Source organism: Lagopus muta, chromosome 6, assembly GCF_023343835.1.
Source record: "Lagopus muta isolate bLagMut1 chromosome 6, bLagMut1 primary, whole genome shotgun sequence".
Taxonomy (NCBI): domain Eukaryota; kingdom Metazoa; phylum Chordata; class Aves; order Galliformes; family Phasianidae; genus Lagopus; species Lagopus muta.
In genome coordinates this window covers 28019036-28033021 of record NC_064438.1, presented here as the reverse complement: position 1 = coordinate 28033021, position 13986 = coordinate 28019036, and the positions used below count along the sequence as shown (strand labels likewise).

At 39.5% G+C, this 13986-nt stretch overlaps 1 protein-coding gene across 2 annotated transcripts in view; it reads right to left on the bottom strand.

Annotated features, from left to right (window-relative positions):
* Positions 1-438: 438 nt before the first annotated feature.
* Positions 439-13986, bottom strand: part of DCAF5 (DDB1 and CUL4 associated factor 5) — a 67462-nt gene continuing 53914 nt past the window's right edge. For both annotated transcript variants that reach the window (XM_048948176.1, XM_048948177.1), the window contains exons 8-9: positions 8755-8882; positions 439-2511 (exon numbers count right to left, since the gene is read on the bottom strand). In XM_048948176.1, the coding sequence (XP_048804133.1) occupies positions 703-2511; positions 8755-8882 (1937 nt within the window). In that variant the 3' untranslated portion in view covers positions 439-702. The remainder of the gene's footprint in view (positions 2512-8754; positions 8883-13986) is intronic.

Genomic DNA, 13986 nt, shown 5'->3' with positions numbered 1-13986 from the left:
TCGGTTATTTTTTTTAACAAAACCCACAGAATTGAATGTCACCATGGGAACAGTCTAAAGTTGATTTTGGAAAGAGGCTCACTTCCTATAGCTTATCTGTTGGCATAAAAAAAAAAGTCACTGAACCGTATCAGATGCAAGAGCTTTATGAAGTATCATCTCTCAAGGTATTAGTAAGCTGTGAAAACATCCACCCTGAGGGCTGCAGTTCTTCAGCGTCTGAAGTAGAATAAAGAGGCCAGAAAGCTTTATTCCTCATTTTCCTCAACAAGAAACACAGCCCAAGCTACCACCAATGTGATCTAATTCAATCACTTTTCAGTCTGTAATGTGTAATAAGTGTCAGAATGGAAAGATTTCTTGTAAGAAGAACAATTAAAACTTAAAGCAGGCATCCTGGTTGGCTGGTTGAACAAAAGACACATGTTCACACAAGAATAATTCAGTCAACCGTCTTAATAAGGATTTACTTTAAACAGAACCTTGTATGGGTACACTATACTCAGTCTCATTAAGGAGTAAGTTGGATTTTTATACAGCATGAACCATTGGCAATCTAAAACAGACCCACTGAAGAATGGAATGGAGAATCAAACGCAATGTTTCAGATCCAAGCTCTATGTGCCTTTAATACTTTCCTTTTTCTTTTTTTTTTTTTTTTTTGAGAGAGAGAGTGCACACTACGACAGACATTTGCATTTATCATGTTTTTAACTTCTTTTCTAAGGATGATTTCTCTGAATCTGCATCTTCCAGCTCCGTTCTGTGTCTTTTCAGTCCTCCACGAGACTGAGCGCTCTCACTGCCTGCAGGATGCAAGTCAGCAGTATCCTCTCTTGTGCTCACACTGTAGCTGTTGGAGTCCATTTCAGACAGGCAGCAGTCTTTGTGCAAGGTCACAACCATCTGCTCAAGGTTGCCATTATCAGTATTTGAGTGCACCTGTAGTCCTTGAATCACAGCCTCCTGTTCTCCAAAACCCTGTCCATTGCTGAAGCACGAAGGGCGAAGATGCAAGTGGCCGTTATTGTGGTTAACACAGGAAGCGTCGAGGCTCCTTTCCTCACTGTCATCAGTCTGGTTTCTGGAGCAGTGACCTGACAAGCTGCAGATGGCAACAGCAGAGAACGGAGGGACCAGTGAATGATGGCTTGATGCTGGTTGACAGTTCTGACTATTTTTCTGTTCCGCAAGTCCTGTAGTCTGAATGCAAGCTTCTTCAGTACAACTATTTAGCCCTTTGCAGTTAGCTTTTCCATTGAGCTTTTTAGTCTCAAAAGAACGCTCCGTACCTCCGCTGGTAGTGTCTTCAGATGCATTTTCTTGACCCTCCATCCGCCGCTGATTGTCACATTCACAAGTTTGACCATTACTAGAATTTTCTACCAAACCGCATTCTTTTAAAGTTTCTTTGTTGTGGTTTTCAGTAGAAAGAACTGGGGAACCTTGAGGAACTGCTGAACTCAAGTTCCTAGCATCTTCCTTATTTAGTGAGTGTGCTGTATTGTGCCTTCCACTAGTTCCTGGTTTCCCTTCATCATTCACCGCATCTCCTCTGGAGGATTCACCATCTTTATTAGCTGAATACGATATGTAAGAATAATGCAGCCATTTGTAGGCTTTATAAATCTTTCTCTCCACTGATTCATTGTCTGAACATGGAGAGGTCCTTTCTTTGAGAACTTCTTTGTTGGCCGAATTCCTCTCCGGTGAAGAAGCTGGAGAAGAAGAAAGATCATCTACTTTGATCTGGGGGTAATCATATATATCCTCACCTATGTAGGGGGTCGCATTCTCTGTGTTAATACTAGTCCTTTCCTCTTTTTGCACCTTCTGTCGGCGCCTCAGCGCATTGCGTTGCCTCATAGATGTACGTCGTTCATTCAGTTCCTCTTCATCTTCCGTACTGCTGCTGCTGCTGGAACTGCTAGACTCATTCTCCTCAGGACTCGGGGATCGCGGCCGTGGGAAAAGGTCCGTGTCCAATTCTGCCTCACGGGTATTGTCATCAGAGTCAGACTCATTGGAGAGGGCCAGCAGACGTTTATCCTGATATTTTCTCAGTGCTGAGAGCCTCTGCTGACGGGAAGCCATGTCTTCTCTGCCCGAGGGGGATTCAGCTGATCTTAAGGCCCTTAAGTTGTAGGCAGTTTCAGCAGACTCTTCAGCCACGTGTGGTGGGGAGTGATGCAAAGAGGCGGAGGACTCTGACTCGCTGTAAGCGGAGCGTTCGCTTACTCCCGCGTGGAGCTGCAGGATGGTGCTCTCACTGAGGTCGCTGTCCGAGTCAGAACTCCAGCCCTCAATCTCTCGGCGTACCAAGGAGTCAAAAAAGGCCATCATCCGTGGGTCCTCCTGCACTGACTGGTTGGCATAATCATGCGACAAACCACTACCGCTGTTCAACACGAGACTGATGTACTCTTCGTGAGTGTAGAGGCAACGCGAATCATCCTCAATTCTACCATCGAGATCCCCTGTGCAGTCAGGCTGTTTATATGGACTCCAGATCTGTAACAGAAAATAAAAGAAGCAAAACATGGCTCTGAATTCATAAACTGTTGAAGCATTTGAAATAGGACAGTAGTGTAAATACTACACACAACTGCAAGTTGCAGAATATTTATTATTATTATTATTAATAATGTTTACACCTTAAATCCATGCTGGCAAGTATTCCAGAGGTTTATTTTTTTTCATTTCAAATTTGTTTTCCCCACATCTAATTCACCCATCCAGAAACCTCACTGAATCCACCATTTCAATACTTCAGCATGTAATAATTTCTCTCAAACTGCAGGACTCTATTTTTATGTGATAGGTGATGCTTACTCACTAACTGCAAGAATAGTTTGTTGCCTACAGTACAGTCTTAGCACTAATGAAGGCACTTGTTTCCCAGGAAACTAGAGTCACTTGTGCCAGTGATGTAGAGCAACACTTCATCCAGCTCCACAGTCACACCTGATAAACAGGCAGAGAACTGAATACACGGAGGTAGAAGGTTGGCTTGCTCTATTCCCTTTAGAGAACAGTTGTGAAGGGAAGAAAGCCTCCAGCGGCTTCTCAAGATGCAGCAGCAGCAGCAGCAGGTTTAGCGGGGAAAGATGAAGGAACAGAGTTTTAATGAAAGCTATTTTTGAAGTGGGGAGAGGTAGCAAGGTTGCAAAATGAAATGCTTTCGCCTGTATCAGCAACCTTGACTGTACTGCCAGCCTATCCTCCTCTCAATGTTCAGAGCGTCAAGAAAAAAAGAAAAACATTTTTGACCTAAGAGAGAACCCATCAGTGTCCTTAAGAAACTGTTAATCTATAGCAAACACAAAATGATTCTTCTTACATTTCTTAATTTTATTCACAGATTCAGGGAAATACGATAAAAACGCTTGTTTGGACAACTACTGCCACCCTTCCTCTAGATCGTTGCTAATCTGACCACAACAGTTAGCGTAGGCATAAGCTTATCCACAAAATTGCTTTAGAGTTCTGATAAAATATCTGATTTCAGTCATGCTAACAAATTCAAAGAAAACTTTCCTGTGCCCACTGTCTACACTAGGTTGGTCTTTTGGAATAGAACTTGGCAAAAAAATCCAAATCTTTTCCCAATAGAAATCAGACAACTTTTGTTTCAAGAAGAGAAAACCACTAACAAAAACAGTATTTTGCTTTTGTAAATGGGGTAACCGCCCTCATTTCCAAGATGCACAGTTAACATCAGTAACATATATCAGCATGACAAGCACTCTAAAAGATGCCACAAGACTGCCAGTCATTCTGTATCCAGTTTTTTGATAGTGAACAGCAAGACAAAAGAACAAAATAGTTTTGTAGCCAATTGTTCAGTGCAGTCAAATTTAAGAGGTAAAGGTAACCTGTATTTTAGAATTCTCCCAAAGTCAGGCATTTCAGCGAGTAAATGGGACCTTTTTGTATTTAGGAAACATACGCCTTCTTGTGTGCTTCATGATGTTTTCCTGGACAAGCAGACAGGCATTTCCCTTCCTCAAACAGACAGACCTAGCAGTACTAGACTGATCACTAGGTTTTATATAACGATTGCTCTAAACAAGTTTTGCCGTCCAGTTCAGCATCTCACGTACATTTTTGCATCTTCAATGCAGAATTGCCATAATGATTACTGCTGGTTTCTAGCTTATAAAGGGAAGGGCTTCCTGTTTTTCTTGTCCCTGTTCCAAGGATTCCCAGATTTCCTTCAGCAGCAGTTCTACCTGGACAGTATTTATTTTAATGAAAAGGTAAAGTTTTAAGTATTCTTGGGCATGCAATACCTTCGCAAATTAGCTCCTAGATTTTGCCAAGAGATTTTTTAAAGCAAGATTCTTAGATTCTGTATGAACCAGAGAAGATGACTGCTCTGAAATCACACTGGGAAAGGCCTTTTTTATATACCTTATATTCTCTTCATCATTAAAAAAAGTGAACATAGAGGTTTCATATCCTTGTTATTGCCACCAGATCTTCCTCCTCAAGCATCAGAAAAGATAAATCTAAATATTGAAAATATGGATTTAAAAAAAAAAAAAAGAGTCAACAGTGGAGCTTTTCCCTCTTCTCAAGAGGGAGTATAAAAAAGAGAAGTCAGGGAACTCAGGATTTATCCCCATGGAAGCCTGTTCGTACAGGATCAGATGCCATTGGAGAGCCAGCTCCCTGCTTTCTCGGCGTTTTTCTGTGAGAGATTTGGAGAACCTGCCAGAGTCCCAGAAAGACTTCAGGCTAAACGTCTTGCCTCAGCAAAACTGAGAAGCCTTTAAATTGGTAGCACTTGCCCAGAGCTCTCTCTGTGGCACCTGAAATGGGCTTCTTTGTAAACGGAACCTTTTTCTTATCCCCTCACTGATGCCACATCAGAGAAGAATGCGAGGAAGTGAGAGAAAATAACTTGGCAAATCATCCCACTGAAGAACTATCTATCAAGTTCTTCCCTTGTCAGAGGATTAAGGAGCTGAACATTAGTCACTGATGCCCCAAGTACAGATACAAAAATAGGAACAATAACAGAGTACAAAACTAGTTCTCTAATTCAACAGAGATATTTCAGAAAGCATCTTCTAATTTCTTGTATTCCGTGGTGACAAAACCCCAAATTTTAAAAGTAGTAGTTATGCTGTTAGCATGAGAATAATTAAAGCCAGCTATATTAGATTATCTGATTAGGCAAAGGCAGTTAACTACAGTGACATTCATCTGTCACCATAGCAACAAGGGCAAATAGACTTTGCTATCTCTGACATACTGATGATTGTTTAACAAATGGGTCCTATAACAGTTGTCCTCAAAACTACTGTTACAAAGTACTCCATTTCCAACACAAAACAGTATTTATTGCTAAGAATCCCTATAGCTTCATCCATTTTATCTTTTCTGGAACTGTCTTCTAACTTCATAGCTCTCTGTGGCCCACCTCTAAGCCCTACACATTACAGGGAAAGCCTCATTCATTCCTCCTGCAATGAAATTCATTTTCCTGCCAGCATACCCCAATGTCCTACACTAAACTGAGGAAAAAGAGGTATTTTTTCCCTATTTTGTGTTGCTTAGCCATAGTGGTAAATGCTTGCTGCAAGGCGTTAATTTTAGTACACAGCTGTGCTTTTTCATACTGTGTTTCTGAGGTTCAGGTCTCTGAAATGGAGGACAATGAACAATTCAGCAGGGTCAATGCATCCAGCATACATCTGGAGTCGAGGCTTAATTCTCCTTTATTAACGAGCTTCTAAATCTCATTTTAGGTTTCAAAAGTCTGATTTGAACACATACATGCTCCAAATTAACCACTGTACTCTCATTACTAGCAAAAATCAAATCTTAAGCTACAGAGTTAATTATATTCCTGCAGGTGCCTTAAAACAAGATTAAAATAAAGCAAAAAACACTACCAAAAAGGTCAAAATCATTCTTGTTAATACTATCAATTTCAGTGAGACTAGGCTTGAGATGAATTTGTATCTCATTTGCAATCAGCATTAAAATAGCAAGTGTGTTGGCAGAAGCACACGGCACTATTGAATGGCTTGTCTGTATCATGCCTTGATGCTGGTGCTATCAGTTCTTTGCTTCTACAAGTACTAAAATTAGGCCAGCTAGTCTAAAAATTAAGGGCTCAGACAAACCAACCACTTGCATCCACATTCTAACACTTTCTACAACAGAGGGAATGGAAGATCAGACAATCACTATGAAGTTCTCTTATGATTTAATTCCAGAGAGATTTTTAGAAGACATCTGAAGGACAGACACTTCTGAAGGAGTTGATTAAAACAAAGAAATATTAGCTGCAGTTTTTATGTATGGCTCTTCCTCTCATCTTCTCCACTTCTAGAGGCAAGCACTTCAAGCATCTGTGTGGGGGAAAGACTGCCATAGACAGGAAAGACTTGTGTGCTCAGCTGTTTTCAATGCAGTAAATAGCACTGATTGCAGTAAACCTCTTCCACTGCTTATCCAGTTGTCTTTCTCAGGTGTTCAATTCATCATTTCCTTCACCTTCCTGCCAGTCACCACCACCTTTACTCATTTATTTCCCCTCTCAAGTGTTCTCCTTGCTCCCTTTCCTCAATCCATCCACGTATTTCAGTCACATTTTCCTCTGCTCCCTCAAGGTCCTCCTCCTGCATTACTGTGCCAGGCAGACCCACCAGTCTCTCAGAGCTGCTGGTGCCATTTTTCCTGTTTCTCCCCTCCACAGAATCACAGAACATCAGGCATTGGAAGGGACCTCAAAAGATCACCTAGTCCAGTGCCCCTGCCAGAGCAGGAACATCTAGGTTAGGTCACCTAGATTTTCTCTACTGCTAGTGGCTGATACTATCCTCCAATCCATCTGTAGAAGGAGCTGAAATGGAGAAGAAACCAGCAGCACCTAGTCTCCTGCAAAATGCTCTTTACTGAGACAATGCTGTAAGCAGTAAAGTCATGCAGATCAGACAAGACAGGAGCCTAAAACAATCTGATCACCAGAGAGGGCACAATATACAACAAAAGGTAAGAAGTTCTGGCTCTGTCAAATTTCCTACACCTTTCTTTTGATTTGTCTCTCGTTTGCATTGTCCAAGGAGTTGAGTTGCTCAAGGTTGTCACACAAGTTTCATTGCTGACACTGTGACAGAACAGGCATTCCCTTTTAAGGAGGCATTCAACCAGAGATGCCTTTCAAAGAGTTACACAACCTGTGACAGGATCCTCAGTCAAACTGGCCTTTTAATCACTAGGCAGAAAAAAAAAGAAAAAGAAAAGGCAACACAACAAAGCAAAAAAACCCACCGAAAACAAAACCCTGGCAGAAGTACACAAAAGCGGCACAGGGAATGTTTATACCAATGCTAATCCAATAGTCTAAGCACACTCATGCAGGAAGGATCCACAGGGTGAAGGGTCAGCAGATCTAAAAATCCAAAAGTAAGGCTTCAGACTGCACAAATCAAGTTCCCAAAGCAAATAAATTCCTCTGGCCAAACTGTTTTTAAACAATGGCAGATTGGCTGCTTGGAAATTGAAAGGTCAGTGAGCTGCTACACTTATTCAATGCACTTTTGTTTGGAGCCTGTATTCGATAGGTTTATGACCAAGATATTTGCATATAAACTTGTCAGAGAGACAGATGAAGGAAAACACAGAAAAGCAAACTAAAGTACCAGTAGAAGACAGAGAAGTTGAACTAGGATCAGACACCAAAGGCTTTAAAGCAAATGGTGTAGCAGTCATTGGGAATTAGGCAACTTCTGGTCTGTATGCTGCAGACCGTTAAAGCATTCCTTCTCAGGACAAATTCATTCTGCCAACTTGTAGCTGCTTAATGTATTTGTTATTACTGAGACCTAAATCACCTCATTTATCGCCGTATGCAGGAAAGATCTTTATGAAAATACTCAACAAATGTGAAGCAGCAGCACTGGTTGTAATCCTACTTAAAAATTAATCGTTCTGGTTTATTTCCTATCATTGATAGACAAATAGTTTATATAATTTCTATAGCATAATCTCCAGAGCAGCAGAATGCAAAATGCATTACTGTATCATCATCCCTGCCTCCCCACCTTCAACCTCTACTGTCAAAAACAACAACAACAAAATCTGTCTTGCTTCCACAATATCGGCTTTCTTCAAGGAAAAAAGAAAAATCCAGAGACGAACAAACTTTGCCATCTCTTTGCATTTCATATGGCAAGACAAGCTTTCTAAAAATACAATCAATTGTTATATAATTCAGAGAACATACACAGTGTCTGGAAGCCACAGAACTTTATGTTGAAGTGATCTAATGCAGGTGTGCACAAAAATTACAGATGTGCCTGAAGCAGTAGCTGGTTCAGGTCAGGCTATGCTAAAGCTCCACTATACCATTCAGAGAGGATGTATGAGATTTTTCACACATAGTATTAGAAGTCTTAGAAGAACACACATTACGGCTTTGACCAAACTTTGTATGGTACTTCAGGAACGAAAAATGAAGCTGGGAAAAAGAAATTCTTTCTTGAGTACAAACTCATGAAATCCTGATCTTATCCCTTACCTCTAAAAACCTTCAAAACTGAAATGGAGTTTAAAGTTGAAAAACCCAATAAAACATTTGCATTATCTTAACCAGGCAAATGAGACACAGCTTTGTAGAAAAGAACACAATGACAAGACAGAGGGGGTGGGGAAAAAAATTATCTGAAGGATTTGAACAAAACAAAACACTTCTTTCTGAATTAGTGCAAGAGCGTGCTTTCTGACAACTAATCTTACCTTTATAATCTTTTCAACACCAGAAGAACAGATCATGTAAGTGTGAGGATTAAACCGGACTTGGTTTACAATAGACCGATGACCTTTCAATACCATAAAGGCACCGTTGACAACCCTGCCAATGCCACCTAGGGGAAATAAAAAAAACAACTGAAATTAATAATTACATGTCCATATTGCTTTCATTTATAATCATGTAAAGTCATTATATTTGACAATGTGCTTCAGCTTTCTGCAATACTTAAGAGGCCTGTGCTGACTGCAGAATTCCAATTTCATGAGTAATGCCCCTATGAAAAGCTGCAAGTTTGATGAAATGCATCCTTCCTGTAAATTAGGACTTGGAAGTTAGCTTTAGTTCAACCATCTAAACAAACATTAGAGGTTTTTGACCCAACATGACAAGTGTGTGAACAAGAACAACATACATACTTTATGAAATCACCAGTGAAACTTTACTGCCTAAGGCATGACACTACTCAACTTGTGAATGCGAAGCAGAGACAAATAAAGAAGTTGACTTTTTAATAGCTCTATTTTTTTTATATTAGCAATTCACTGCAGTTGTAATTGACCCTAGTCCAATGGATAAGAATTTAGGGGAATCAATTTTAGGACTACTAGCCTTAATTACCACATTACAGCTAGATTTAGTGCAGCCTTCTCTAGAGCAAGATCTATATCAGCTCACATTTCTGTGAATCAAGCTTAAAGTTGGACCTGAAATAACAAATCTGACCAGTGGGTTGTATAATTCTTTTAAAAAAGATAAGAAATTAGCTTAAGTACAATACTATTGCAGCAACTATAAAATTCAAAATGAAAGCTAGACAACTTTTTTCTGCCTGGTTATTGACTATTACTAAGTTTATACATTGAAGAAAGAAACTCGTCACACAGCTGGTTTCAATTTTTTTGTTCGTTTTAAATATAATCTGTGAATATATATATTCACATAAATAAACCATAGATACGTTGGAAAGCATATCTCCATATCTGAATAAACGAGATTCAATAAACATGCTATGATTAACAGTGTAAGTGAAAAAAATAAGACTTATAGAAGACAGGAAGTAAAAGCTAAAAACCACTTCGGAGGAAAACAACCTTGCTATTTACAAATCCAAATGTTGTAAGGACCTTGTAATTTGTTTTCTCTTCTCCTCTGTCCTCAAAGAGGAGATCTTTCAGCTAAAATAGCTGCTGGTTTGAGCCCCAAACCCAATGTTGAACAACCTGTCTTCTGAAACAGTTCTCCTACAGAACAAGCTTCCTGAGGAAAAGCTTGCTTCATCACTGAAGTATAATAGCAAGACAGAATTGTCAAAAAGAAAAAAGAAAAAAGTTCCTGTATCACCTATTTCTTAAGTTACATAAATGACAAAGAACTGGAGCTTACATCCATCTCCTTCTCTACTCTTAAAGGTACTCCATGCCTTCCACACATAACTAAACACAAAATATCAGAATGATGTGTACAAACTGTGATATGGATTCAGAAATGGGGAGTCACCCAACACCTAATAATCTCAGGCCTGTCTACAAGCAGAAAAGTTTCCAAAAGCTGTAAAGATCTATTTGCTCAGATCATTTTTTGCAGATCAAACTGCAGTATCATAACACAGCGAGACAGAAAGGTAACATACATGAAAAGGAAAGAGAGATGGTGAGAGATGGTGACCAAGTCAAGAAAAAAGCAAATAAAATTTTATGCATCAACTCTGTCTACAAAATTAAGGCTGATTTAAAATTCAACTAATTGGAAAGCAAGATCATTCCAGTTAATTTCAAGATGCATTCACCAGAATTGCCATGAGACTGAGCTACCTGTGATAGTTTATTAAATGTTTGATTGGGCTCTTTTAATTTGCTTTTCCTTTCTTTCAGATTCCTCACAACCTTTCATTTCACTCATCCCAACAGACGCTCATGACCACATTTGTGGCTGATGGCAAGTTGCCCTACTCCCACAGCATTCTTTCCAGACAAATCATATTTGTCAATCCAATTGTGTCTATCAAGCCAACTGTACATGGTTACATCAAGTCCAGTTCTCAATGTGTTTGTCTTGACCTAGCAGACAAACGTTCCAGGAAAGAGGGCCTCGGGACCTAAGGGACAATTTGCTTAGGAAACGTTTCCAAGCCTGTAAGTAATGCTGAAAATAAGTTGTAATCAACCACAGGCTCTAGCTGCCTGAATTCAGTAGAAAACAACAAATTTGCCCAATGAGACACTTACAGAAAACTCAGAAGTTAGAGAAACAATAAACAAAGAAATAATTACAACAGAAATAAATACAAATTTAGGGCATCATAACTTGGGCTGCATTTCTAAGTTAGTCATTGGCCACTTGTGGAACCATCAAGCACCAACTTTTAACCCACGATTATTTACCTAGTAGGACAGTATTAACAGTTATTTAATGTCAGAACCATCTTCTGAAGCTTCAGATGTTTATAAATTCATCAAGAGCACTGGATGAAGAGTACACAGCATGCCACATCTAGAACACAGCTCTCCTTGGGCCTTTTTCGCATTCAGTCAGCATGACTGAACTCCAAAGCTTTCTGCCTTTAATACTGAAGTTCCCTAAATTAAAGATTATACCTTTCAAGCTGTTAATAGTAAAATCAGATGAAGCACAGTCCTAGAACATGCTTCACTCCTTTTACAGTGAATTTGATTGAACTTCTCCACAAAGCCCCTTAAAACAACTAACCGCCAATTACACAAAAAGTCCTCATGAACTTCATGATTAGTGGAATCACAAAGCTTAGCAGTCTGCCTTTTCCAGTAGTATGAAAGGTTTCAAGTACTTAAAATAAAAAGCAGACTTAAGCAAAGCCCCAATCATCTTAGTGTTGAATGTAAGAGACTGCACCAGAACCTCATTTTGGAGAATTTCTTTGCCTGATGCAATTTTAGTCTACCAACTCCTACAAACTTCAGTGATATCTCTAAGTCAGTGCTTAATGCAGAGCCTTCTCTATCCTCTCAGTGGTCCCTCCATATATTACTGTAGCTCAGCAAAGCTGATATCCTATTGCATGAGTATCTCTGCAGCAGACAACTCGTGTTCAGATCTGTCTGGAATGCCCCTGGTCTCTCAAGAATCCAGGCTCAGCAGAGACTTAGCTGCAGCCTTACAGTTTCTAGCCATCTCACAGCATGAGTACGATCTGCTTATGTCTGCTGGCAAAAGAAGAAAAGATGAAAAAAGGGAAAATAAAATGCATCTGTACATTAAGTTGAGGTTGGCCACTCAAATTCCTGATGGCATCTTCCATGCTAATATCACAGCATATTCAGAGCTGGAAAAGACCCATAAGGATCATCGAGTCCAACTCCCAGCTTCCCACAGAGCCCCTAAAATGCGAACCACGCTTCTGGGAGTATTAGTTCAGAAATTCTTGTCTATTCATGCTGCAAAGCAACATCTCAACTGCTTTCAAGCAAGACTATGATGAGTAGCATGCTATGGTCAAACCATCATGTGAATCAAGCTGGTTAGTGGCACAGTAGCCAGAACAGCAATAATCAAATTGGTGTTGCTGTCCTCACTTAAAAAGGTATTTTTATTTGCCTGGTTTCACCTCTGTTATCCCAACAAATCTCATATTTTGTTTTCAAAGTTTGTCGGGGGTGGAGCAAGGGCTAGCTTCTGAATTTAGTGGCATGCACAGGTCTGCAGCTGGGTTAGCATGACAGCTCTTATATTCCTAGCTACACATTTGTATATGCAGTATTTATACAGGAGCCACAGATAGAGCTCACACATGCTATTGTTAAATAATTTATTTACTTCAAAATTCTTCACAAGCTGATTATTCATGCAGAATTTAGAATGTTTCACTAGGAGCAGCAATGGAAGTACAGTAGCTGGTCTTGTAATATTTTCCAAAAATTACTATGCTTAAAGACAGTTCTGACTAGTTATTTAGTGTTCCAGCTGTACTAGTCAATGTTTTTTTGGTTTCATGAGGTACACAAAGTGGAGTATCAAGAAAATCCCTCTTTCCCTACACCCTACAAATAGGTGCTCAGAAGCAATACAAAGTCTCAAAGAGTTCTTTAAATGATGTCCCACTATGCTATTTGACCAGTTGGAACAAACCACTTGCTTAAGTTTAAATTTGAAGAGTACATCTTTAAACATACATTTTTAAAAGCTCCTTCTTCTATGCACATTTGACACGATGGTGGTAACACCAAGGCATATCTACATGCTACAGTATAGACAGAAGGAAACAACAGCACAATGCCTTGAAAGTAGTGGATATCTTCTAAGTTATCAAAGGGATTACATACTGACTTGTTTTATTATTTGCATTCTACATTTTATGCTAATGAAACACTAATAATTATGCAGCTTTGCATATTTACAAAAATGAGTTGATGCTCTCAATTTAAGAAACATGCTTGATGGTACACACCAACAAATTGAAAACAAACAACAAGCACATGCTAGTAAAACAAAAGTGAGAGCAAGCTATGCGGGCAGCAATTTGACTTCCCATGCATAAGTTTCACAACACATAGCAGTATTTAAACCAAATAAACAATTGAAGAAATTATTTGGAGAATAAGGAAAAGAGGGAAATGTACATTACAACAAGTGCCCTAGTGCAGAAATCCTCTAAGAACATGAAACAGTCTTTAAAGTAATGAAAGCTGCTATGTTACAAATATTTTTAACAATTCAAATCACTGGAGAATTTCCTGGGATAAGGAACAATCTTCACTGTAACAGAGGAATTAAATGACCTCATTAAAAAGAAGTCCTTCCTATCTAGGACACTGCAAAAGCAGCCCTGCTGGTTGTTCATATAAGGTAGAAAGATGCTCCATAGAGTAATGCATAACTTCACACACGCCTTGTGAATTACTCAAAGTGTTGAAAGCTCCTGAGAAGAACCAGATATATACAGCTGCTGCCAGTGTGCCACAGCATGCCATTGGACTGTAGTACTTGGCACTGCAATAAAAATCTAACTTAAAAATAATTTGGTTTTCATTAATAACAATACAGGACACATTTAGACCATAGGCCACAACCCCACATTTGAATCCTCTGAGGTCACAATGTGCTCATGGGAGAGAGCAACAGCACTGCTGCATGCCGAAGAACTTTGACATTGCTTCATGTTCTTGCACCAGTCAAGCAAACAAATATTTCTAGAGTACAAGACCTCTGCCTTTGGGGCAGCTGATTATGTTTAGAACCCTTAC